At 38.8% G+C, this 27,008-nt stretch overlaps 1 protein-coding gene and 1 long non-coding RNA gene across 5 annotated transcripts in view; one reads left to right on the forward strand and one right to left on the reverse strand.

Moving 5' to 3' along the window:
• Positions 1–20,242, forward strand: part of LOC112541789 (uncharacterized) — a 32,653-nt gene extending 12,411 nt beyond the window's left edge. Inside the window, exon 3 of one of the 2 annotated variants that reach the window (XR_015794534.1) lies at positions 17,793–20,242. This is a non-coding gene — a long non-coding RNA (uncharacterized LOC112541789). Of the gene's footprint in view, positions 1–6,083; positions 6,739–17,792 lie in introns of those variants that run through there. The other variant, XR_015794535.1, reaches the window with a different exon arrangement.
• Positions 1–27,008, reverse strand: part of SMAD1 (SMAD family member 1) — an 80,967-nt gene that overhangs the window by 25,120 nt on the left and 28,839 nt on the right. For 2 of the 3 annotated variants that reach the window (XM_088132805.1, XM_088132806.1), the window contains one exon: positions 103–682. In XM_088132805.1, the coding sequence (XP_087988931.1) occupies positions 103–502 (400 nt within the window). In that variant the 5' untranslated portion in view covers positions 503–682. Of the gene's footprint in view, positions 1–102; positions 683–22,758; positions 23,045–27,008 lie in introns of those variants that run through there. The other variant, XM_088132803.1, reaches the window with a different exon arrangement.

Below are 27,008 nucleotides of genomic sequence, written 5' to 3' on the forward strand. Positions count from 1 at the left end.
CCCACTTAGTGCTATTGACTTGTTAAAAGTAATTGTAGCTGAGTTAAAAGTAATTGTAGATGAGGAGGAAAGGGGAAATGGACATATAATAAAATTACTTACCTGGGCTTTCCACTCGTTTGTAATGATAGGGATTGATGCAGACTTCCTTCTGTTTTGAACCAAAGGGAAACTCACAGCATTCCAATGGTTTAAGTTCATGATGGCTCTGAAGATCGGGCCAGCGCCACACACGACAGTAAATTACATGAGGAAGTCCCTTGCGATGAGACACCTGAAGTCTGCCATCTAAGGAACGAGGAATTGTAACACAGTTGCTTGGCTGACCAGGACAACTTAATGCCTTTTCCAGCTCTTCCATTGCTCCTTTTTTCTTCTTAAGTTTTTTAACTAAGGCATCAACAGCTTTCTCTGCCCACTTTTCCTCTTCATCCCCTTGCTTCCACCCCAGCAGTCTTTTAACAGCTGGGCTTGTGAAGGAGAACAAGCTTGTCACATTCATGGTGATTATTTAGAAGAAAAGTATCGGAGCACGATTTCTATGTTAACAAATCGTGTAACACCTTCCAGCAACTGTCCTGAACAAATTTAGATGATCTTTCCCAATTCTGAATTCTTGAAAAATGAACCCAACATTCCAGTCTGACAGATGCTTTTGGGGTTCCAGGTCTTAGCCAGGTACCTACAGAACATAACAGTGGAAGAAAAAAAAAAAACCAGAAACAAACTCTCTTTAACACAGTATAACTTTACCAAGACCAGATAGCATACCTTTTTTACTTCATTAGCAAAATCCAGGATCTGTTAGGACATTTTTGGTTATTACTGAATAAAGCATAGTGAAGGCTTCTCAGCTCTTTTCTATTATGAAATAAAGTCAGTTCTTCTACCCCTCATATATACATACCTCATTCAAAACAGCCTTTATAATTTTAGTCTAGATAGCAGCATGAGTGAAAAGTATAGGATGTGATTTCTATCAATCTTTGAAGTTGTTCAGCAGTTAATTAATCTGTGATCAGCTTATTAGCAATTCAGAATATTGATGGCTGGTATCCCACACCTGAATTTGTGTCCTAGAGTTTATAATCAAAAGTAATAAATTGTTACTGTCTGATCAACTATTAACTCTTTAATTTAGTCATACAGGCTTATAAAACTACCACTAATTATTAGAATGAATTCATTTTGTTATATTTGATGTTACTTATTATGAACTAGTCAGTAAGTTCTTAATCTTCCAATTAACCAGGAATTAGTACTAAAAATACACACACACACACACACACACACACAGAGTCTCTGTCTCACACCAACAGGTAAAAAGGCCTCAACAAGGATGCCTGATTAAAATGTACCTGCAGCATTTAAACAAAAAGTACAGTGCTTGTTCCAGAAATATGGTCTTTGTATATATTGGGATATATGATATACTTTAGAAAATACATATACAATTGATTGATTTTGTTACTTAATTTTAATGAGTTCTAATATAATCACATTGCTCAGAGAAGCTTGCACAATAAAATTCAGTAACAAAAAACTAGTATAACTGATGATCTATAGCTAAGATGATTTTATTAGAAACAAGAAACAAGTAATCTGGTAGACTAAATGCTTGTCAGAAATAGGAAGTGTTGAAATTCAGTCTACCTGAGTGAGAAAATCTGTGTTCCATAGGAAAGAGCAGGATAAATTAGCAGGAACATAGTCAGAAAATACTTATTTATTCTCAAGAAGCCTAAATCTCTAGAGCCAGATGAACTGCATCCTAGGGTACTGAAGGAACTAACATATGGTCTGGCTGAACACACATATTATCTTTAAGAAATCCTGGAGAACTAGTGAAGTGCCAGATGACTGGTGTCTTTGTCTTCAAAGAACAGAAAAAAGCAGGAAACTACAGACCAGATATTCTGACACTGATACTTGGAAAAGTTCTACAGCAGATCATAAAGAGATTGATAGTAAGCACTTTGAAAACACTGCAATAGTTGCTTGGCAATTCTAACTCTGATCAAATTTTACCAGATTTACCTTATAGAGTCTAATAGATTGTAAGAATACTATAATTCCAGCAATGCATTTGACTAATTACCCCATGATCAGCAAGCGAGTTAAGGGTCAACTGGATGGCATGACAATTAAGTAAATACATAACTGACTCGTATTTTGGTGTATAATTTTCATCAATAGATTATCATCAAAATGGAAACCCACTGAGATTTGGTCCTGGTCTTGGTACTCTTCAATTTTTAAAATTATAATTTGTATAAAGAGGTGGCGGATATGCTCATCACATTTCCAGATAAAACATAATTAAGTGGAGTAGGAAGTATTCTAAAAGGCAGGAATAAAATTCAAAATCTTCAGAGGTCAGAGAAATGAACTGAAAGTAACAATAAAAGGTACATGCAAAGTTCTTCATTTAGTCATCTGTCTGAGAAAAAAAAACAAACTTTTAGGCTGCATTAATAGAACTGTAGCTTCCAAAACTAACGAAGTATTAATTCCACTGTATTCAATGGTGATCAGATCTCACCTCAAGTACTGTGTCCCGTTCTACACACCATATTTAATAAGAATTCAAAGAAACTGCAAGAGGTTTAGGAGGGCAACAAGTATAATCAGTGGATAAGTCCTGTGAAAAGAGATTCAGGGAACCTGGCTTGATTAGCCCTGAGGAAGAACAATATAGCCGCCTATATTAAAGTCAAGCTAGGACAGACTGATGAATGTGGGAATTGAAAATAACTGTTTTGTCCATCCCTACCTCCAGTTGTCCTTGTTGCCTACTGTGAGGCCTAGGTACTGCTCACTGCCTCTTCCTGTCTATTCTAGTGAGTTCTGTGTACACTCTTAGTACAATAAAATCAAAGGCCCGGATATGGAACGGAAATGGCATTGGTCGCACTTATGGATGACCTCTGGCGGGAGCGGGATGGTGGAAGTGCAACCATCCTTGCTCTCCTTGATCTCTCAACGGCTTTTGATACCATCGACCACGGTATCCTGTTGGGACGGCTCAGGGAATTGGGGGTGGGTAGCACGGTCTTGTGCTGGTTCACCTCCTTTCTCTGGGGCCGATCCCAATTGGTGGTGATAGGGAGAGGTCCCATCCTCGGCCCCTCCTTTGTGGGGTGCCACAGGGTTCAGTTCTCTCTCCGCCCCTTTTCATGAAACTGCTGGGCAAGATCATCTGTCATCATGGGATGAGGTATCATCAGTATGCTGATGATACGCAGCTATACATCTCCATCCCTGGTGAAGTAAGTGATGCCATGGCCACCCTTTCACAGTGCCTGGAGGCTGTAAGGGTCTGGATGGGGAACAACAGGCTTCGGCTGAACCCTGATAAGACGGAGTGGCTGTGGGTTAATGGCTCCTCTGTATCCGGGATTTTGTCATCTTTGGTGCTGGATGGGGTGGCACTGCCCCAGACAAACCCAGTGCGTAATCTGGGGGTCCTCCTAGACTCATGGCTCCTGCTTGAAGAGCAGGTGGCAGCCGTGGCAAGGAGGGCCTTTGCACAACTTCGGGTTGTGCATCAGTTACGCCCTTTCCTGGATTGGGATGCCCTTCGAACAGTCACTCACGCCCTTGTTATCTCCCAGATAGACTACTGCAATGCACTCTACATGGAGCTACCCTTGAAGAGTATCCGGAAGCTACAGCTGGCCCAGAATGCAGCCATGTGGGCTATTGTTGGAGCCCCAAGGAGGGCCCATGTAACGCCTCTGCTCCGCAAGCTGCATTGGGTGCCGGTTTGCTTCCAGGTCCAATTCAAGGTGTTGGTTATCACCTTTAAAGCCCTACATGGCATGGGACCAGGTTATCTAAGGGACCGCCTCTCCCTTATGACTTCAACCCGTCCCACCCGATCACACAGAGAGGATATGCTTCGGACCCCTCAGTGAAAGAACTTCGACTGGCAGGGTCCAGAAGGCAGGCCTTCTCTGTGGTAGCCCCTGCTCTTTGGAACATTCTGCCCCCGGAGGTGCGATTAGCCCCCACACTCCTGGCCTTCCGTAAGGCTTTGAAGACCTGGTTCTGCCACCTGGCCTGGGGTGGGAATACCTCAAGCATGGGGATGGCTAGCCCCATAGAGGCCTTCTGCCTTCAGCCTCAGATTTTTCATCCTCTTGGTCTCTCCTCCTTCTTTTTAGTAATGTTTTTAATTAAGGTTTTATGTATTTATATATTTTATGTTTTTAATGTTTGTTGTGAATCGCCCAGAGTTCCTCCATTGGGGGGAGATGGGCGGTTGAAAAAAATTAATAAATAAGTAAAAAATAATAATCACACTAGAGTTCATCTCTTGTGCTTATCATATATAATTTAATTGTGTTACAATTTTTACTGTAAACCATCTTAAGCAATATCAGCACATTGGAGTCACTGGGGTAATGCTTTCTCAGTAATGGTTACTAACAAGAAAAATGTAGTATGTAACATATATCACATCTGTGATATTGTGTTCTCCATAAATGTGACTTTAACATGATGTTATATATGGGATTAGATTTACAGGATTCTTGGAAGAGGGATGTCAGGCATCTATTACTATGAATAAAATAACAATAATTCAAGACGGTAATTTTGGGAAATGCGTTCACTCATTCTGTGCCACTTGGAGCTGTTGTGGAGTAGAGCAGCATAGAAATATCATAAATAAATTTACAAATAATATTTGGAAGAAGATTAAGTTCATGTTATGAGCACACATATATTATAAGTCAGTTTTTCAAAGCAACCAGAATGAAGCATTAGTCTGAAATAGTGATCTCTCTATTTGGGGTAATCTAAATCGTTCTGAATTAGGGTAGTATCAGAAGTTCCATACTGAAGGGGCAGGAAGCCAAATGAATCCTATTGGAATCAAAGCGTGTCCATATAATTGAAGTGCAGAAAGCAAAACATTTTGAAGAGTTTGCTTCAGCATTTGTTGTTCACTGCAGTTAAACCTGAAAAGCTGACTTGCAGGAAGGAAAGAAGAAATGTCAATTTTAAAATATATATGTAAATGAAGAAAACCCAGTCCAACTTGTTAGGAAAGAGTAGGCAATCTCCAGTTTGTGAGCACAGCATTCATGAAGGAATTCCTTCAATTAAATTATGCCCCAGGACTGAGGCATATAAGACTAGAGGCATATATCAAAAACTAATTGGGTTGGGAGACAGGAGATCTAGTTTGCTATAAAAAATGTATTTAAGAAATCCTTATCCATTGGCCATGCCAGAGAAGGATAATGGGGCATCTGAAAAGAGTTGCCAAGTATTATCCTAGAACACTGTTTCTCAGCCTTGGCAACTTTAAGGCAGGTGGACCTCAACTCCCAGAATTCCCCAGCCAACATGCTGGCTGTCTTAAACCTGTCTTAAAATTGCCAAGGTTGAGAAATACTGTCCTAGAATCTTTGGCAACAGGCAATCAAGGATCCCACAGTCAAATGCACTGGTATTTTAAGTCCTACCACACATAAGGATTCCTATGGTACAATTACTAGAATTCAAATAATACGTGGTCTAGAACCACAGACACAATGGTGCAGATGCACCTAGAAATAATACAGCCAGTTATGAAGGAAACAACCATAAACAGATTGTATCAAGACCAATTGCAAAAAGGGCTTGCTCCTCATTGAGAAATTACATAATCTGCCTATCAATAAAGATATTCCCAGAGTGGAAATAGTGTTCACTTTTTGAAAAGAATATATTTTTACACAGGAAAGCCAGCATTAAAATACAACATGTAAGGATTTTGGCAGATGCAGTATGAAGACCGCAGTTTCTCCCACAACCATTTGAGCAGATGGTGCTAAGTCAAGCTTTCCTAACCAGATGTCCCTCCTATTATGGGTCCAGGCTACAGTTTCCAAAATTCCTGTCTAGCATGGAAGTTGTAGTTCCTACAGATGTGAAGGTATCAAATTTGGAATTGCTGCCTTAGCACAACTAGTTCAGTTATAACTTACACTCTCAATAATACATGCCTTCAGTTTATAGATATGATACTATAGTAAACAAATACATTTTCAGAAAAGACTTCCATAACAGCTTGTACTTTTGCTTTTTCACAGATCCATCTTCATTTTGAACTGTGGCCATTACAAACACTTGCTTTTTTAAATAGCAGTTTTCTCATAATCTGTGTAGGTGTATTAAGAAACACACAGGCAAAGAACAGACATTTCTATCTATATTTAGATCTGCCCGCTCAGCTGTAATTGCATAATTTCATCAGGTTCTTCTGCAACGGAAATACATCCATATTCATCACAGGATTCAAAGGAAACATCTTTACAAGCCATATCCTTTTACAAACCAACACATGGTCTCATGCCACTCTCTCCAATTGTTAAATATCTCCTTTAGGAAGGGCAGGGAATTTTATTTCTTTATCCATTTCAAAGTAATTTCCTTTTATGATTTGAAGGGTAAGGAAGGTGGAGCTTCCCACACAGGTGAAAAGGAGTGGGGAGCAAAGAAAAAGACAGATATTTTCCACTAGTGAACTTCAAATAAAAATCATTGTCCTTCAGAATCTGAGTGGAGCTCCTAATTTTGTTTCAATCATAGAAAGTGGCTCAAATATATTTTGGGATGCTTTGCAGTTACATTTATGAGTACAAATAAAAGTGAAAGCCTTCTAATAAACTTCAAGTATTTATCACATATTTTCAATTATTCACACAAAATCATTAGACTTCTAGACTTTTCCTCTGGTGTCCTGAATATATGGACTCAGCCACAATATGATTTATATGATTTATTTTTTTTTAGCTTTGTGTGATGTGTGAACTTAGTGATTATGCCTGAGTGTTACACACAAGCTGGGACAGTATGTCTTGTTCAACAAATGATGGTAAAAAATGTTTCTCTTCATAATGAACCAAGGCAATTTCTGCTCAATTCCAACTTTCATTATAACTTCCCCAACTTGGCATTCTCCAGATATGTTAGAGATACAATCCCAAGAATGGCCAGCTGGTCAGCAGGGATATTGGCTGGGCATTATTATAAGCTTAACACATCCCTGCTTTATCCCTATTCCAATCTGACTGATGCGTTATACTACACCATATTTTGATTTGCTTTTGGCTTAGCATGTTTTGACAAACCCTGGTTTAACAGTTGGTCCCCAAAATCACTTGGATTGAGATGGGCAGCTGTAGAAATTGCACAAATAAATAAATAAATAAAATGTTCCTGGCTGAACATTTGGGTCACCTCTAGTTACTGTTCTCAGACTACCTGAAAAATAACTCTTAAATTTATTTACTTGAGAGACTTTTATCCAATTTTCTACTTAAAAAGCACTTGAAATGACTAAAAATGCTGAACATGGGAAATACTCCTCTCACTCTTCTTTCTGACATGGTTCACGCACAGCACCAAATAATGATTTACCAAATCACTGTTAGTTGTAAAACCGCAACTGACTGGGTTTATACAATACGGTAATTTATAAATTCTAGTTTACAATCCACCAGTTGCATTCAAGCCAAAAAAAAAAAATTGATTCAGTTTATATTATATACAGTGGGGCAAAAAAGTATTTAGTCACCCACCAATTGTGCAAGTTCTCCCGCTTAAAAAGATGAGAGAGGCCCGTAATTTTCATCATAGGTATACCTCAACTATGAGAGACAAAATGAGAAAAAAAATCCAGAAAATCATATTGTCTGATTTTTAAAGAATTTATTTGCAAATCGTGGTGGAAAATAAGTATTTGGTCACCTACAAACAAGCAAGATGTCTGGCTCTCACAGACCTGTAACTACTTCTTTAAGAGGCTCCTCTGTCCTCCACTCGTTACCTGTAGTAATGGCACCTGTTTGACCTTGTTATCAGTATAAAAGACACCTGTCCACAACCTCAAACAGTCACACTCCAAACTCCACTGTGGCCAAGACCAAAGAGCTGTCGAAGGACACTAGAAACAAAATTGTAGACCTGCACCAGGCTGGGAAGACTGAATCTGCAATAGGCAAGCAGCTTGGTGTGAAGAAATCAACTGTGGGAGCAATAATTAGAAAATGGAAGACATATAAGACCACTGATAATCTCCCTTGATCTGGGGCTCCATGCAAGATCTCACCCCATGGGGTCAAAAGGATCACAAGAATGGTGAGCAAAAATCCCAGAACCACATGGGGGGACCTAGTGAATGACCTGCAGAGAGCTGGGACCAAAGTAACAAAGGCTACCATCAGTAACACACTACGCTGCCAGGGACTCAAATCCCTGTGCACAAGTGCCAGATGTGTCCCCCTGCTTAAGCCAGTACATGTCTGGGCCCATCTGAAGTTTGCTAGAGAGCATTTGGATGATCCAGAAGAGGATTGGGAGAATGTCATATGGTCAGATGAAACCAAAGTAGAATGTTTTGGTCTAAACTCAACTCGTTGTGTTTGGAGGAGAGAGAATGCTGAGTTGCATCCAAAGAACACCATAGCTACTGTGAAGCATGGGGGTGGAAACATCATGCTTTGGGGCTGTTTTTCTGCAAAGGGACCAGGACGACTGATCCGTGTAAAGGAAAGAATGAATGGGGCCATGTATTGTGAGATTTTGAGTGAACACCTCCTTCCATCAGCAAGGGCATTGAAGATGAAACGTGGCTGGGTCTTTCAGCATGACAATGATCCCAAACACACCGCCCGGGCAACGAAGGAGTGGCTTCGTAAGAAGCATTTCAAGGTCCTGGAGTGGCCTAGCCAGTCTCCAGATCTCAACCCCATGGAAAACCTCTGGAGGGAGTTGAAAGTCTGTGTTGCCCAGCGACAGCCCCAAAACATCACTGCTCTAGAGGAGATCTGCATGGAGGAATGGGCCAAAATACCAGCAACAGTGTGTGAAAACCTTGTGAAGACTTACAGAAAACGTTTGACCTCTGTCATTGCCAACAAAGGATATATAACAAAGTATTGAGATGAACTTTTGATATTGACCAAATACTTATTTTCCACCATGATTTGCAAATAAATTCTTTAAAAATCAGACAATGTGATTTTCTGGATTTTTTTCCCCATTTTGTCTCTCATAGTTGAGGTATACCTATGATGAAAATTACAGGCCTCTCTCATCTTTTTAAGTGGGAGAACTTGCACAATTGGTGGCTGACTAAATACTTTTTTGCCCCACTGTATAAAATCAAGCACTTTACATTATCTGGCAATTAACTTGGGTGTTAGACTCAAGACTGCATCTAATACCATTAACCAAAAATTAACATGGATTTTATCAAGTTGCAATTCTTTTTATGACTTGAAAGGGCAAATGGTCTAGATAATAATCTGAGTCTGCAATCTCCAAATCAGAACCTTTTGTGTTCCCCAGGTTTGCAGAATTACCACTACAGTAACTTCTTCAAGCTTCCTACTCCAGATTATATTAACTCCTTCACTTGAGCCTACATCCAAGAATACTAAAATATACTGAAACAATTTCATAGGCTTCCAAGGGAAAGAGAAAAAACTAAGATTTTTTTTCAGTGAAAAATGAAACAAGCTAAAACTTGTGCATTCTGCCTCTAATCAGATTTGCAATACTCCAAGCTATTTGGAATACTGACAGAACTAGACATGCTCAGTTTCCTCATGGAATGCCAGTATGAGCAAGTGTTAAACTGTAAGCTAAACACTGCTGACAGCAAGTGCCTGTTTTCCCCTATTTGTTTTCATGCATATAAAGCTGTTGCATCTCTGAACAGATGATTCAGTCATGCTTCCAATGTAAGCATTATAATAGTGCCACATATATCCCTATTTCAACCAATCAAGAGGTTTTCATGTAACTAAAGTAGTTGCATTAGTTAACTGCTTTAACTACAATGAAAATTAATCATATTATTAACCATATTTGAACATATCCAACACTGGAGAAATGCCCTAATATCAGACAAGGAGTCACATTTAAAAAACTCATATAGCATAATTTGTCTCTTGAATTTATATAGCTTCAAGAATTAATTGATTAGGTACAACCTAACATAGAAAATTGGATACCATATTACATAGATTAGATACTCTCAAGTGTTGCTAAGGAATTATACCATGCTTCAAAAGTAATTCCTTATGTGTTTGATAGTTTAAGCTGCAGAGGTTTTAAAAAATAGCTTCTTGTATTCAGCATTTTGTGAATTTTCACAGATACAAGTAGCATTTATACTTATACTTTCCATTGGTTTAATAAAGATTTCCCAACTTAAATGGGATGATCGATTAATATAGTGCAAAAGTATATTAGGTAGGTCAGAAAGCAGACTTTTAAATATTAAAACTTACAAATAGCAATAATTTAGAGAGATCATCACTTCCCTGCATGAAGAAATGCTGATTCTATGACTGAAGAAAACACATACAGGTGGCTAATTTTTTTTAGTCATTAATTATCTCCCATATTAGCGTATTTATATTTTAAACCCAGTTGTAACTGTTGCTGAGAGTTCTGTGAGTGGATCCACACATCTGAAGAGTATCCAGGTTTGGGTCAGAGGTCTTAATGCTCTACCCTCAAATAACTTCTTAGCAAACAGTATCAGGGTCCTCCTTGAAAGCTGGACTAGAAACAGATAAACAGGCACTCAAGGGTACAAGAATTTATGATAAGGAGATTTAGAATCAAAGTTGGAAAGGACCAGGGGCCATGTAGTCTAATTCCCTGCTCAGTGCAGGATACACTAGCACATTTCTGACAGATGACCATCTGGCTTTTGTTTGAAGACCTCTAATGAAAGAGAAGTCACAGCTTTACCTGGCACCCTGTTCCATCAGCTGACAGCCAATACCGTAGGAGGTTCCTCCTGATGTTTAGCTTGAACCTCCTTCACTGTTATAACCCATTGGTTCTCATCCTGCCCTCTGAGACAACAGAAGAAAAAGTTCACTCCTTCATCTGTATGGCAAACCCTTTAGATATTTGATGATTGCTATTATAGCTCACCTTAGTTGTCTCTTCATACCCAGATCCTTTAACTATTTCTCAATGGGCTTGGTTTCCAGATCCTTCACCATCTTGGTAGCCTTCCTCTGAACGTCCTCCAATCTATTATTGTCTCTTTTGAACTATGGTGATCAGAGCTCAACACAAGTCTCCAAAATGGGGTCTGACCAATGATTTGGATTCCATACACTAGAGAACATTTGTCTTTTTACCAGCTGCATCACACTACTGGCTCATGCTTAACTTGTGATCAAAAATATATTCAGATCTCTTTCACATGTTCTATTGCCAAGTCAGGTCTCCCATCTTATACTTGTGCTTTACATGCAGAATTTTACACCTGTCCTTATTAGATTCCATCCTATTCATTTTGTATCATTGTTCAATACTATCTATACTTTTAAAAATCTTTTCTTTCTTCTAAAATATTAGCCACCCCTCCCAGGTTTGGGTCAACTGCAAACTTTATAAATCTCTCAACTCCTTCTAAGTAATTGATCAAAATGTTGAACAGCACAGGAGCCAGGACAGATGTGGTATCCCATCCAATATTTCTCTTTGAGTTGAAGAGGGTGCACTGGGATGTAATCTACCTGTTCTTGAAAATTTGAATTTGTTTAAATTAGCTAAATTCCATCTCAAGATCTGTCTATCCTAAGCTGCAGTTCCCTCATTCCCCCAGTGACATAGCATCTCCCTTCTGAGAGAAGACAGACACAAAATAGGAGATAACCCCTTGTTCCTTCTTCTAACTCCTGAGCTTTTATTAGAAAAAAAATGCTAGAATCGTCGTGAAAGAATTGCAGCAGTTGCCAAATATCAAATGTAAGACCTATTTATAATGAAATTATATATATATATATATATATTTATATATATATATATATATATAATCTCTTAAAAAGCTATAAGCCAATCTATGTTGGGCAGGAAGTATGGTTTCTATCTGTAATGTCAGGCCCACTATGTAGACCAAACCATGAAAGGCTAAAGCTACTTTCATTAATACTGGCTATAGTAACAGAATCTTGCAAGTCTGACTATGGTTTACTCCCCCCCGCCCCGCCCAGTACTCATATGAATTAGGGAGGTGTCTGCCTGAGTTGCTTGTACATCTCTTCTTGTTTTGGACTTCAGCCGTTTTCCTCCTTGTCGTTTTTGGTAATGGCTCTGGCCTATCTCTGTCAAGTTAGTTTTCCTTACTCTCTACATGTATCTTGTTCAGGCAATACTGATTCAATAACAGGTTGCTTCTGATAGTCTGATAAGTAGCACTCACAAGAAATATGTTATATAATGAAAAAGTACAGCTTTCTTGACTTACAGAATGTCTTATGTAAAGGCCAACGTTGATGCACTAGGAACTTCCAATTCTCAGTCCAGACAGAACCATAAACTAAGCAGATGTCTCTGACTCTCAAGGTTGGAAAAAAAATGGCCTAAAACTGGTTGACTTGAAGGAGGAGGAGGAGGAGGAGGAGGAGGAGGAGAAGGGACCGAGATTTTAAACTCTGGAGCAGAAATATATAAACGTTTGGTTTCTGTGTTAGGAAGAAACATAGGCAGAACTTCTCTGTATATATTTATTACTTCTTGCCTGCAATAAAGCATTTTATCTATGCCACGTCTATGAAATTTCTTCTGTAACCAAATTCCTGAACACAAGTTTGAGTGGAATGCCATAATTTATTGCTTTACCTAGTGTTAGTCTGACATCTTTCCAAAACAGTCTTATTGCCACCTTCAAAATCATTTTGGTGGCATAAGACATTTTGAACAATTAGTTCAACAGAAAGAAAAGCAATAGAAAGGGATGAAGAGTTGCACTGTATGTCAAAAGTATCCGCACCTGCTCAGAATCCAGATGAATGAAGTTGGCAATACTGTGGAGAGCATATCTGGCTGGACTCTTACATAATTATCTCTGAGAAATCATGGAGAACAAAAGAAATACCAGACACCTGAATGAGGGCAAATTATGTTCCTACCTTGCTAAAAGAAGGAAAAGATGAGGAAAGGCTAAAGAACTGTATACCAGCCAGCCAGAGATAATCCTTGAAAAGATTCTACAGCAGTTCATAGAGATTGAGCAGTAAACACCTTAAAAACAGTGTGATAATTACCAAAAGTCAGCATAACTTTATGAAGAACAGGCCTTACCAGGCTAATTGCATCTTATTTATGACTGGATAAATTCCTTACTGGATTTCAGGCCTATTCTAGATGTAACATATCTTGAATTCAATAAATTATTCAACAAAGTATCTTGTGTTCTGGTTAGCAAGCTAATAAAGGGTGGGCTGATACATCTGGCAGTATATTGAATGAAATCATTTTTTTTTTCTGTTCAATTTGTCTAGCTGCACTAGTGCCTTCTAAAACTCCCAAATTACTTGTTCTATTGAAAAAGTGTTGAAAGATTTTTAAATGTAAAGTTTTTTTTGTAGACAACTGAAAGAGTTTTAGAATAAAAAGCTGCAAAATATTAATAAAACAATGTCTTGTGTTTTAAAACATTAAATATGCCTTGGATCATAATAAAATAATAAAAATGTACATTTTAATGTTTATTGAACTGAGGATTTATTTTGCTTTTTTAAATAAAACAGAAGAAAAATATTTTTTAAAAAAGTAAAAGATAAAAATACAATTACAAGAAGATAAGGGATTCTCATGCACGAATAGATGTACAGTATACATATATGGATTTATTTACATAATAGTTCAGTAAAAGATAATCATATTTCATTGTAATTGTCGTTGTATAATCTATGACTATAAACGACTTAATTGGGAGATGCAAGTAACATCAGGTCTTCAATCCACTGCGTAACGGAGACCATAGATTTGTCTTTTAAGTGTTGAACAACTAGTCTCTTGGCAATAATAAGGACATGGAGCATCCATTTCTGTTGTCCAGCTGTTAATTTCCATGTAGTAGGCATGCAGCTCAAAAGAATGTATACATCCAAAAATAGTACACTTTGTTTCAAACTCTTATTTATTTATTATTTATTTATATTTACGTCTTCCCAGAAAATAATTTTAGGACACTGTAAAAATATCAAAATTACTCTTAATTAAAAACCATATGTTATCTCCAACAGCACAGTGATTTATTCATACCTTTTTTGTATAAACACAATGGGGTCTAATAAGTCCAAATAATTACTGTTGTATAAACTGTAATCTAGGATCTAAAAAGGTTTTGATATTAAGGGTAAAATGTTTTCCCACTGTTTAGGGGAAATAGGGCTCTCCAGTTCCTTATTCCATTCAGTCTTTAAAGTCTGCATATTAATTTATTGATAACAGATTTTATAAAGACTAATTATGGGCTTTTTGGTCTCACAGGAGTCAATGATCTCATCTAATAACTTAGGTGTCTCTGGGGCTGCAAATGCTACTGATCCGAATCAAGATTTCAGTAATTGCTGTAACTGTAAATACTGCCAGTGTGTAGCAACTTACAAATGGTATTTATCCTAAAACATGAAAATCATAAACACTAAGTTATTATCTACTAGTTGATCCAATATTAAGATCCCAGCATCCTTCCATAAAGCTATTCTTTTATCAAATCTGAGATCTGGATTACCTCATAGTATCAATTAAGCAGGAGAAAAAGGATCAAAACACATTTTTCAGAAATAAGATACCAGGTTTTGAACTGATACGATACTAATAGGAGATAAAGCAAATCTATAATATTTTTAACCCCATTAACTAAAGGTGTTAAATGAGTATTTCAATAGGGCTAAGGAAGGGGGAATTGCAGTAAGTGAAAATGTCCAAAATTTGAAACTAGTCAATAAAGGATATTTAAAGTATTAGGTATCTTTTTTATGCTAGAGATTAATCATTTGAGGGGACTTTGACAAATATGGTTTGGGCTTGCTTGACTTCCATTTGGGCTGATATTCAAATCACTGTTCATATGATTTTATGAAGCATAAAGATTTTAAAGATTTAGGTGTAATGTTAAATTGTATACCTAAAATTGGAATTTTGAAAAACTTCAGATTTAGAGACCTTGGTGTATAACCAAAATGATGGTTTTGCTTTGTTGGAAAAAAAAATACCTACTTAATATCCTAGATTGAAGATATGTGTCACTTTCAGCTTTCAAACTGGCTCTTTATTGATGAAATGGAAAAACTGATCAATATGATTCTTTATGGGCAAGGTGTAATTTGTTGCTTAAAAATGGAGTTGCCATTATATATCTATTGTAGTAACTGTTGTTTGTTTTAATGTATGTCCATCTGTGAATTTGTTTTTTCCCTTCTTAGTTTATTTTCTTTTGGGTATTTTTAAAAATATATTGTTCTGTATTTTGTATTTATTATTTTCTAGTCATTTATATATTGCAGTAATAAAATAAAAAGTGTTCATCAAACTGAATTGAGGTGTCCAGTAAGGTACCAAAAGGTAAAATTCTGAGCTTTGTTATCTCCAACAAGCTAGTTCAATAAGGATAGAGGAATGCTTATCTGATAACACAAAATTGTAATTGTGAAAGGTATTAAACCCAGAAGAAAAAAAACGAGATGATTTGTATAGGTTAGAGAAAAGGATTATACGTAACAGAATGAAATTTAACCAAAACAAATGCAATGTTCTTGGTTAGGAAATAAAGATCAAATGCACAAGTTTAGTAATAGTGGTTGTCAAAAAAGGTTTTGGAATAGTAGCTGATTACAAATCAACTGTGAATCAGCAATCTGATTTGGCTACAAAAAAGACATGTGAACACTTAGGCCGCATTAACAGAAGTGTAGCTTCCAACACAAAGAACATGTTAATTCCATTCCATTTGATAGTGGTCAGACCTTACCCCAAAGTACTGTGTCTCACTGGCGCAATATTTTAACAAGAGTTCAGAGAAACTGGAACAGGTTTAATAAAGGGCAAGAATATGATCAGGGAATTAGAAAATCCTATGAAAAGAAATTCAAGGAGCTGAGCATGACTAGCCTTGAGAAAAAGGAGTGAAAGGATGGCTCACAAAGAAAGCCAAGTCCCATTTTCCATTTTTCCAAAGGGCAGGACTTGGAATGCTATATTTATGTTGCAAGAAGATAGAGACTGATTGAACATCAGAAAAAAGGTCCTAACGGGTGGTCTCTGCTTCAATGAATGTGTTCAAGAAGAGGTATAGCTATTCTTCAAGGATACCTTAGTTTGGATTCTTGGACTCAGCATTTTCAACTGCCTAAACTCTCAGTCTGACCCTCCTCCCATTTTATTTGCTGAGTTTTTAAAATTGTGTTATGTGTTATCCTGGAATCCAATTTGATGAGGTACTTTAGATAAATATTTAAATTAAAACAATCATATTGTCTAAATATATCTTTTAAATACAATAGAATATGCTTCAGAATTATAATTATACACACACACATACACACAAGTTTAAATGAATTAGGATTTTATTAGATGACAGTTGCAGTTCATAAAAATACAGACACAATTCAAGCTGCAGATTTTTAAACATTATGAATACTGGGGTAATAGGAAAAAGGGGCTTTTAACAAACCATCTGAAAGGAAGGCAAGTTACTATGATTGTCATCTCATCAACCTGCTGAAAGTTTTAAGTGTGACTTCAGGCTGGATAAGTAGCTGTAGTCTAGCCTCTGTTTGTACTGAATGCTGATGACAGGGACTGAACCTATAGAAACAATAAGGTTCCAGCCTTCTCACTATATTTATTCTCTTTTAAGTAAGCTCCTGTTCTAACTTAGGCTTCCAGAACCAAAATACTGATGCATCCTAAGGTATTCTAAAGCTTCAAAGCATACAAAGATAGGTTCATAAAGTAATAAACACAATGATGATACATAATGTTCTCTTTAGAAAGTCTTTCAATTTTGTCAATGCATTGCAAAAGAAAAGCAGAAATACAATTCGAATTAAATCTAGACAACCAGAAATAAAATAAGTCTAAAAATCAAGAATTGTAACTAAACTTATTTATTTGTACAATTTAGAGGCCACCTGACTCATGATTTTTGAAGGCTTAGAATTAAAATAAAAAATTATAAAACACAAAAAAGAAATCGTGAATGCCCCCAAAAACAACATGTAACACCCCCCCATTAAAAACTATTCAGCTGGGGCTCAACCCTTACTCTGCCCCACAGCCCAGAATAGCCCGTTTTTTTTCACTTGTCAGTTCCAAGGTAGACCATATACAGCCCTAATTGGAGCAGCTCCAAAGATATTTGGGACCCCCTTATGCAATGTGTCTCTATCTGTTCTGCAAAGACCCACCTAGAAAGGTCTGCTGAGGATTCTGCTCCCACAAAAAGTGGGTCATGGACTAGGAAGCAGGGCTTCTCTGTGGTGGTCCTCAGAAATGTGCTAGGAAATACACTTTTGGCATCTCATAAAGCATTGAAAACTTTACTTGTTATAATAGGCACCTGATACCTAGTAATCAATATTGGTAGATGTTTGGTTGTAGTATTTTAATGAAAAACTGATATGATGCTGTTTTTGTGGTAAGGGCATCAGTAGGTTTAGTGTTACATTGTTGTTTTTTGATACCTCCCTGAGTCTTAGAAAATAAAATGCAACACAGTAAAAACATTTAATACACATATACATATTAATGCCCATGGTTTTTCATTTAATACACATATACATATATATGCCCATGGGACTGTTCCTTTGTTAAAACCTCAAAGACTGTTAAGATTTGCTTAATTTTTTTACTCCAAATTCAAGAATGCTAAAATTAGTATGTGAAGAATTAAAAGATTTCCAGAAAAAAATTCAATTGTTGTCTCAGTAGATGGATCACAAGACTTAACAACAACCATTTTCTCCTTCTTCTAGATTTCACTTTATATTCTTAGCTTCAGATGTTTTGGAGAACATATGAACCATACTGTATTGTAGAAGACAAGCGATAACTCAAAAGCAAGTATACCTTACCCCTCAAATACAGTAAACCTATCCCAGCCTTTCTTGATATGCACACAAACCTACTAACTGGTATGGGAGCTGCTGTGGAAGTCTATTTACTATATTGTGGTCAGATCTAAAAAATTTTGTTCAAGAGGCTCACAAAAAGCCCCACTTTGTTAGAGTCCATCACATGGACTCTAACAAAATTTTACAGTACACAGCACTGACTGGCTGGGCCAGTGAGGTGATCAAGTACTTTTCTTCTTGAAAATGTTTTCAACTCATGTAATAATAAGCAAATCACCACAAGATTTGCTAGCTGCATTATTGGCAAAAAAAGCTTAGTAGAACTGATAAAGCAGAATTTACAAGCCAACTGCTTATTTTCAATCACTGCATAAAAATGTTACCAGGTTCTAAGGTCTGTCCTCCCAACCAGCCTTTCATTCCACTAAATAAATTTTCAGAAAAATTTAGAGGGACTGTTCTTTTGTTAAAACCCCAAAGGCTGTAAAGATTTGCTTAAATGTTTACTCCATATTCAAGAATGCTTGGTTATAAACCCCCCATCTGTGGGTACCCACAGAATGCTGATTGTATAGCATGGCCTGGATTCCATTAGCCAGATAGGTAAATGTTTATTTTATATATTCATATTCATATTTTGCTCTAGGACTTAAGGCAGCAAGCACAGTGCTTCTGCCTCCAATTTTATCTATGATGTAGATTTAGACTGAGAGAAGACTGGTCTAAAGTCACTAGTGAGCCTGCATGACCGAGTGGACTTGAACCTGCATCTCCCTTGCCCCAAAACCTTGCTGCTACACATGTGCAAAAACAGCTGACAGAACAGCCTTTTCATTCCTTTTGATCTCGTACCAATCTGGATGTGTGATTAGTCACATGCTTACCAGAAAGAAATCTGTTAGAGAAAGATTTCCGTCCTTCATTCAGTATGATCATTTCCTGCACTGACCCAGACTGAAAAATAAACCATCCTAATTCAAGTGAAAGTACATTCCAGGGACTTCTGGTAATTCAATCTTCTCTTTTCCAACCTCATTAATAAGTTAATTTGTAGTGGCCCACATAATTGTTGTTGATGCAAGTCTTTCTTGGTTAGCAGAAACCTTGATGGGTCTGTTGTGTACGAGAACCTACCAGTGCCACAAACTGAACCGCACACACACAAGAGTAACACAGGGTTCAGTTTTGCTTGGTGTTATTTGATACTTGGAGCTGGATCTACAATTTCATAATTGCCAGGAAGTTTGTTGCAGTCACAATCTGAATTAAGTACAAAATATCTGCCTAAGGACAAAGCTGCTTTCATTAGCAGATTTGTTACACTTTAATCCCCCCCCCTTTGCCCACAGCTACCTTTCAAATACACAATTCAGAGTCAAACTCAGTGGACAGACACTTGCCAAAAGCTACACTTGAATCCTATAGATGACCAGGGACCTAAAGCTAAGTTCCCAATGTTCTAGTTTTTAGCGTTACAAAATTACTGAGCATCTAGTAATCCACTGGAAAGTTAAGATACAGCAACTTTTTAGAAATGCATTTAGTTATACTCAATGGTTTTCTCTTGTTTATTGTTTAATACACTTATTACCTGCTATGTTTTGGGGAACAAAAGAGAAAGCTATTGCACAAAGAAACAATATTCTCTTTGTATTTTTTAAAATCTTCACTTCTGTATTATCTACAAATAAAAATAGCAGCCCAACAATTCCAGTACTTGATTTCCTGATATATTTAATTATGATAACTGAACTAACAAGCTCACAAGCTGACCCCCTCACGTCATCCTGATGTATCATTTTGCATTTTACTGCTGTAAGTCAATTTGAGATCTACAGCAGGTTGGAAAGGCTAGTAATGATGCTCTCTGCAGTCTCTAGGGAGTCCACATTATACACAGCCTACATTATTTATAAAGTTAGATGATGTCTCCATTAGCCTTGCAAGATTACACACCAAGAGAAACCACTTATACTTGACAGGACAGGCTACACTGCATTACCAGCACAACTTAATTCAAGTTTACCTGCTCCCTAGACCGATCTTGCCTTCTGTTTACATACATTAAGCAGGAATGCAGTGAGAAATTTATTTGGAAATAATCACTGTCAGTTTAAAAGTTCATGCCCTTCTTTTGAGAATTAGACAGAATTTTACACATCATTTCTTTCTCTGCCAGCATATACTGTATATGTGAAAAACAGTGGGCTTTTTATCAAGCTAATACAAGGTCATTTAAAATGCATAGTAAGCCTATGTTGTTGTATAGCCATCAATAATTCAATGTTCCTACATGTCTACGTTACATGTGAATATCTCCACCAGAATTATTTTCTATAGCTGTAAACATCAAGGAACAGGGTTTTTTATATCAAATCTCTTTCCATCAACACACACACACACACACACACACACACACACATGGGGAGGACAAAAAGGGAAACATCTTCTCAGTTTCACCAATGCTAAAAAAAATTAAAATCTTGGCCACTCTTTTCCATCTCTGCCTTACTACTGCAACACGGTATGCGTATGTTTAAAGCATTAGCAATATTGTAGGGAGTTCTCCCACAATCAATTTTACTGAAAAGAAAAGTACAAAGAAATGATGGGTGGGACAATTAATAGATGTGGAGATACATATGTAAATACATTCATTGGAGAGTCTGAAGGTAGCATCCAGTTTAAGGAAGTTGTAAAAGATTTCTTCAACTCTAGCCTGAAGCAGAAAAAGCATCCTTTGTGAATAATGGCAGATGTGCATTAACAAAGGGAGGGGGGCGACAAGAGGAAGCAGAAAAATCCAAATGTCTTCATCACTAAATATGTATTCTACTTTCCTCCAGTGGAACTTATGTAATTGTAGCCTTAGAGGTTTTCAACCATCAGTGTACTTATCTCAAATCTGTATTGTCTTAGCCTCTGTAAACAGTGGAGTCATCTGATCAAGGATATGCACCAAAAAAACCACAAGTAAGGAGAAGGACTCTGCAGAAGAGAACTGTATTGGATTATGCAGAGGGGGTTGAAAGGGTCAGAATTAAAACAAGGACAAATCAGTACCCTTGTAACCTGATCTGGCCTTGAACTGAGGTGATCTTATGGGGTGGTGGCTAGGCAGTTTTTAGGCATTTTAGTTTCTGCAATCATGCCCTGAAGACTTAGCTAGTTATGCCTTGAGAAAAGAAGGTCCAAGTATTCCTGTTATCAAGAGGAGTTAGGCATTTCCAAAAGCTTTTCAAACAGAAGTCACAATAGTTATGCTAATTGGCCTCTTCAGTCCTCAGCAGGTCATCCCCAGCCCTTTCTAGATGCAAAGCACACATACAAAAATAAGAATTCCATAGGATTAAAGTGGCAACTGCTTGGAGGAATGCTGTCTTATTGTTGCTGCAGCCAAACAGCTAGTGCTTGGAAGGCGAGCCCCTGCAGTTGCAGTTCATTTCCAATTCTTAAATAAAGATACACAATTTGCAGGGGCAGCAGGTTAGACACACAATTTGCAGGGGCAGCAGGTTAGACAGAACAATGCCTCTGCCAATTGTTTCTTAAAGGAGATGGTGCTTTTCTTATGACTACAATTCAATCCTAAACTCTTTTTTGTTAATATGCAGGAGTGATTCGTCCTAGACCCAGCTGGAATCTGGTCATTTTCACCATGAAACTCTTCCTAGAGTTTACATCTACTTTTCAGTCCTAAGGCAAACCACGGTTGCTCCTCAGTATAATAAAAATAAATGTTGATTAAAACTAGTATCCACATATATTTAGCTCCAGTAAAGATCAGTTGTCTTATCCTTAAGCATAAAGCCACTCCTCAAATTAGAGCAGTCATTCATATTCATACCCTGTATTAAGAAATTCTAAGCCACCCCACACACGCAGCCTCATCCACTATTAACAAAGGGCAGAAAGAAACTGCTATCCTGGGTTTGTCATAGCTTTCCGCTACGAATTCCCATAAACCTCGCCAAATCAACCCGGAGGACGGGTGGGAGGAGAAAGCAAGGTTTCTACAAAAGCAAACAAACAAACAACTCCCGAGTGGGTCATCGCTAATAACGTCAAAAAGGGAAGTTCGAGGCAGAGAAACCTGCCACTCGAAAAGGAAAGAAATCGGGCTGGGAAAGCACCCCCCACCCTCACTGCCCCGCACATACAAAGCATCGGACAAGAAACGGAAAACTGCTGAACTGCAAAGCGGAGAGTGGCTCTATTGTGTCGGGTCGGTTCATTTTCCTGAGCTACTGAAGCCGAATTCGTGGCAAATTTCTCCAGTCTGGCTCGGCATACCAAGGGGGCCAGGACGCCCGCGGGATCGCCTCGCTGGGAACGAGAGAGACTCCTCTTTTCCTTTCTTTCCCCTTCCTCTCCCCCACTTGAGAAGTGGCAGTGAGAAAGGAAGTGGAAAGCAGAGAAGGGGGAGGGGGTGGCGGGTCTATTTTACTTCAGGAGCTACAAAAGGTCTCCATACCTCCACCTCCCTCCCCCCCAAAAAGGAGGAGGAGAGGAAACTTTTCAGAGCATTAAAATCACCACCGCCGTAGCGTCTCGCTCTTTTCGGCTCCTCCACCAGCACAGCCGCCATCATGAGGGAAACGAAAGCTCGCCTTTTCCCTCATCCACACACACACGCGCGCGATTCAAGATTTTCGCCGCCCGGCCTCGCCCTGCCTGCCCCTCTGCCCCTGTAACAGTTGTTTTTGTCTAAAAAGCGAGAAGGGAAACGGCAGAAAAGAAAGACAAGAGGAGAGACGGAGGCTATTTAAAAAAGGGAGGAGAAAGGACACAAAAGCGGGTGGGGGGTGATTCCCGAGCGAAGGCGAGCTCCGAGCGCTAGAGAAAGTAGCGAAAGCCGAGCGCTTACCAGCTGTCCGCGAGGGGCGAGGCGAGGGAATGAGGAACAGATCATGCAAAACGCCGGGCAGCGCGTGCGGCTGCTGGACAAGCGGCAAAGTCCCGCCCGCTGCCGCTGGTTCTTTTTTTCGCTCTCGCTTCCCGAGCCGCCGCCGCCGCTTAGCAGCCCAGCGCTCGCTCTGCCGCTGCGCCTGGATTGATCTGGTCTCACTGGCGTCAGAGAGTCGGAGCCACCCAACCTCCACTTACCCCACTGCCAATACACAACATACATATATACACCCGCACACGCTCTGCCTCTCGGCCAAGTTAGGGATCCTCTCCAAATGCCCGCCCCCGCGCCGACAAAGAAGGCATTGCTGGCTCGGCTGGAGAAACCGCTTCGCTACTTTTCGCTCGCTCTTCCTTCTCCGCTCCCCAGCCCGCCCCAAGGAGGACTCGCAGCCATGGCGCGGACCGGCGGCCTGCAGCGGGATTGGAACTTCGCCGGAGCCATTTGCCAATGGGTGCCAGCGACCCGGACATATTTTTAGGGTGTCGCTTCCAGTGCCCTGTAACTCTGACGCGGCTTCGGTGCCAGTCCGCGGAGTTGTATCCCGAGAGCCCGTCCCGCTCCCTCCGACCTACGGATCTGAAAGAGCAACGGTTCCGAGCTGGAAATCGGTGTTCATGTGAAGCTCAGGAGCCTGACCATATTGATGGGCACCCAGACGAGCTTCCAGCTCCCATATTGTTTTCCCCAGAAGTGCTATCCCCAGAAGTGCAATTTGTCCCGTTGGCCCCCATCCCTACGGTCCCAGGCAGACAATCTCACACATAGGTGTACACCCAAGTGTAGGGGTTCGGGTGCCATCCTGCTGAAAAAAATAAGAACCTGCTTCTCAGAATGTCAGATGAGTTGTACTGGGTCATCTAAACGTGGCCTTTTACTCATCCTATAGGACACCAAAGGCTTCTAGGAGGACCACAAGGACAACCCGAGGAATAACACCTTCTGTTGGCCAAAATCATCATTCAGAGAAAATCTACCTCCCACACTGGAGGTAGCCATTATGATTAGAAGCTTTAGCTTCTATAGGGTTGTCTAATCCTCTGGCCAGAGGATCTTCTGGCACTTCTGTCCAAAGGTCTCCTAGGACCTCAAAGCAAGTGCTTTGACCCCTTCAGCAACTATAGCTGCTTTGCAGCTTTGAGGTGTAAATCTAGAGAAGCCCTTCGTTCACGAGGAAAGCACCTCATCAAATGATTTGCGCAGGCCTATTCTTTCTCATTTATATTTTGTAATCAGAATTCATGGGAATTCTTTCTTTTTTCTTCTGTGATTGCTAAATTTGCACAGGAATTTTTTTATATATAAGCACTTTTTGAAAATCTAAGTAAACAATTAGTGATACCTAGCCACATACTTGTTCACACTCTTAAAATATTTTAAAGGCTACATGGCTCAGAGTTTACCTTTGCAGAAGCTGTGATAATTGTTCTTCTTTTTATTTTTTTACATAGATGATAACAGTGTCTTTAATCACACTTTCTACCAGTCTGCTAAGTACAGATATTAACAGAACTTCTCATAATATTCTAGATCTTTCACATTTCTTAATTCATTCCAACCCAATGGCATTGGAAAGAAATCATGTAAAGGACTTAAGATTCTGTTTAGCCATCTGGCAGTAGGATAATTCTCTGAAAACAGAACAGAATGGAACCAAATTTGGTATGGTGGTAGAAGCAGGCAAAAGAAAGATCAGGTTTAAAAATGGTCTGAATTTGACATGGGACAAGGAGAAAAATATTGCAGAAAAACATCTCCAATCCTAAGGGAGAGACATTGGAGCAGCATTTGGGGGGCTGCTGAGTGCTCTGCACTTCAGCCTCCTTCTCTTTAATGGCAGGGCTGCTATTAAGGGGTGAGAAAGAATTCCAGAAAAAAGACTCTGCACCCTTTCCATACTTTGTTATTATCAACAAATTATAAAATTCATCTTTCTTCCCGTTATTTGCTCAGCCTTCAGATTCCTTCCTGAAAATTGATTCCAGCACTGGAACCTCTGCTTCATCAGCAGCAAGGACATGCAAAGAATTCCTTCATCTTTTCTACAGTCGTCTTCTCTTTAGAAGACTCCTTTGCCATCCAACATTTCATCCATCTCTCTAGCCTTTTTTCCTGATGTACACTTTTTTTTGTTCTACAGCATAGCTAGATGACTATGTTAAAATGCAATCCACAAGTTTTTGAGTCTCAACAGTTGTTGCTTGATGGCTGAATACTATTCGGCTTAAATAATTAAGCTTGGCGCTGTCTTCACAATTTTAATGCAAGAAAAGTTAAGGAAAGTGATGGATTCCCTGGCTTTTTCCCTATCACCACATATCACCTGGCAGCATGAAAACCACTACCAAAGTCTCCTTAGTGTGTGTGTGTGTGTGTGTGTGTGTGTGTGTGGAGCAGGACTGGGCAAGTATAGGTGGGTGCTCTGAATAGCTACATGTCAAGTTGTCCTACTCAAGTCTATTCAAGTTGCCTCACTAACAGGCAAATAGTTAGCGATTTCTGAACCCAAGTCTAGAGCTATTTTGAAAAAATACTAAATTCTTGCCCCAAAATAGTTTGGCTGACAAGCACAGGCATGGTGGTAGTGGTGGAAGTGAAAGAAAGTCTCCTCAAGTGCCAAGAAGGTTTTGTGTTTATCTCAAAGTTGACTCCTTTGGATGTGCTTGAACATCAACTCCCAGATCACCAGCCAGCATGAGCAAAAGCTGGGAATTTAGGCAACTGCAGTCCCAAATATTGAAGAAAGGCTGATCTACAGATTTGCATTGTAAATCAATTTTTACAAAAAAGTTTTTCTAATCCTATTTTTGAAACAATTACCAACATTATATATAAAATATTAAGACAGAATTTGAAAAAAGGACTACTGGAAATATAACAGACAAACTATCAGTCAGATTATTTTACTTCTTCAGAAATCATTTATCTCCAGACCTTCTCCATGGACCTTTTTGATAGATCTACATTCCATTCCAGTAATGTTTAATTTAAAAAGTAAGTAAACCAGAAAGGTATTTCCATTTTAGATATTGGGAAGATGAGAGACTTCTGGATAATGGGTTGATGCACCAAGCAGGAATATTGGGAGAGTTCCCTGCCATTTCACCCTCTGCCCTTTCTCTGTGCATGTGACCTGTCAGCTGTTTTGGACACAGTTTAGTCCTCTTTTAAAAAAGCTCAAGATTCATATTCAGAAATAGCCTGATTGACTATTACAGGCACAGAGAAGGGATTCAGAAGGCAGCAATCCCATCTGTCCTCCATGCTTGCCACTATTCTCACTGGAGTAAGAACCAGCAGCACCTAGCTGGTAGAACCTACTTCTCTTTCCTAGTTTAACTTGACTTTCTGTGCAGCATAGTATTTACATTTTAAACATTGGGAGAATTAGAGTCTTGTTGCTCTACTGAGCAAGAACATCAGGATAATTTTCCAACTTCACCTTCTGCCCCTTTCTGCGCCAGCAACTTTTAGCTATGCTATTTTTGGACACAGGTTTAGTGCTCTTCTAAAAGAGCACCAGACTTGTAGAATCATCAAAAAGCCATGCTAGACACCTCTTTTAATGCATGCTTATAAGCTTGAAAGGATTTGCAAGTGTGAAGATAAATTAGATTAGCTTTTGTTTTATATATGAGTCATACTATCTTATCCAATATTAGCCTATCTTGCCAAACAGAAATTAGGTTTTCGCACTGTGGTAAGGTTTAGTAACTAGGAAGCTAATTACTAAACCTTGTTTAATCATGTTTTGTTGAATAAACCACAATTAACTAGCTTACAAACAAACTAAGCCAAATCAAATAAACCACCTTGCCACTTAATACAATATATGAATTTGTTTACCTGTCTAGTTCTTAGTTTTACCCTTCAACACCCAAATGATAAAAATCCCCCTATTTGGAAGATTTGTCTAATGGTAAATTTTTCAAGTGGAATGCAGTCATGTCTAATAAAAACTGCTAGTGTCATTTTGTTGTTTTTTGGTGCGGTTGTTTATATTCAGTATTAGGGTAATTGAGAAAATGGCCAGGCTTCCCTAGTCATAGAGGAAACCTCTCGCCTCCATTAGCTCAGTTTACCTGCAACTTTACTGTCTTTGTGACACCTGTATTCCTTAGGAGTGGGCGGAGATTCTACTTCCATCCACAACTGAGGGAGGAGAAGTTCCTGCATCTCAAGAATGTGCTCCTTGGGAATCAGGACCT

The sequence above is a fragment of the Python bivittatus genome, unplaced genomic scaffold (genome assembly GCF_059951505.1).
Source record: "Python bivittatus isolate LINGU-HERP-01145 unplaced genomic scaffold, Pbiv_v1 ctg000070_np1212, whole genome shotgun sequence".
In the NCBI taxonomy this organism is placed as follows: domain Eukaryota; kingdom Metazoa; phylum Chordata; class Lepidosauria; order Squamata; family Pythonidae; genus Python; species Python bivittatus.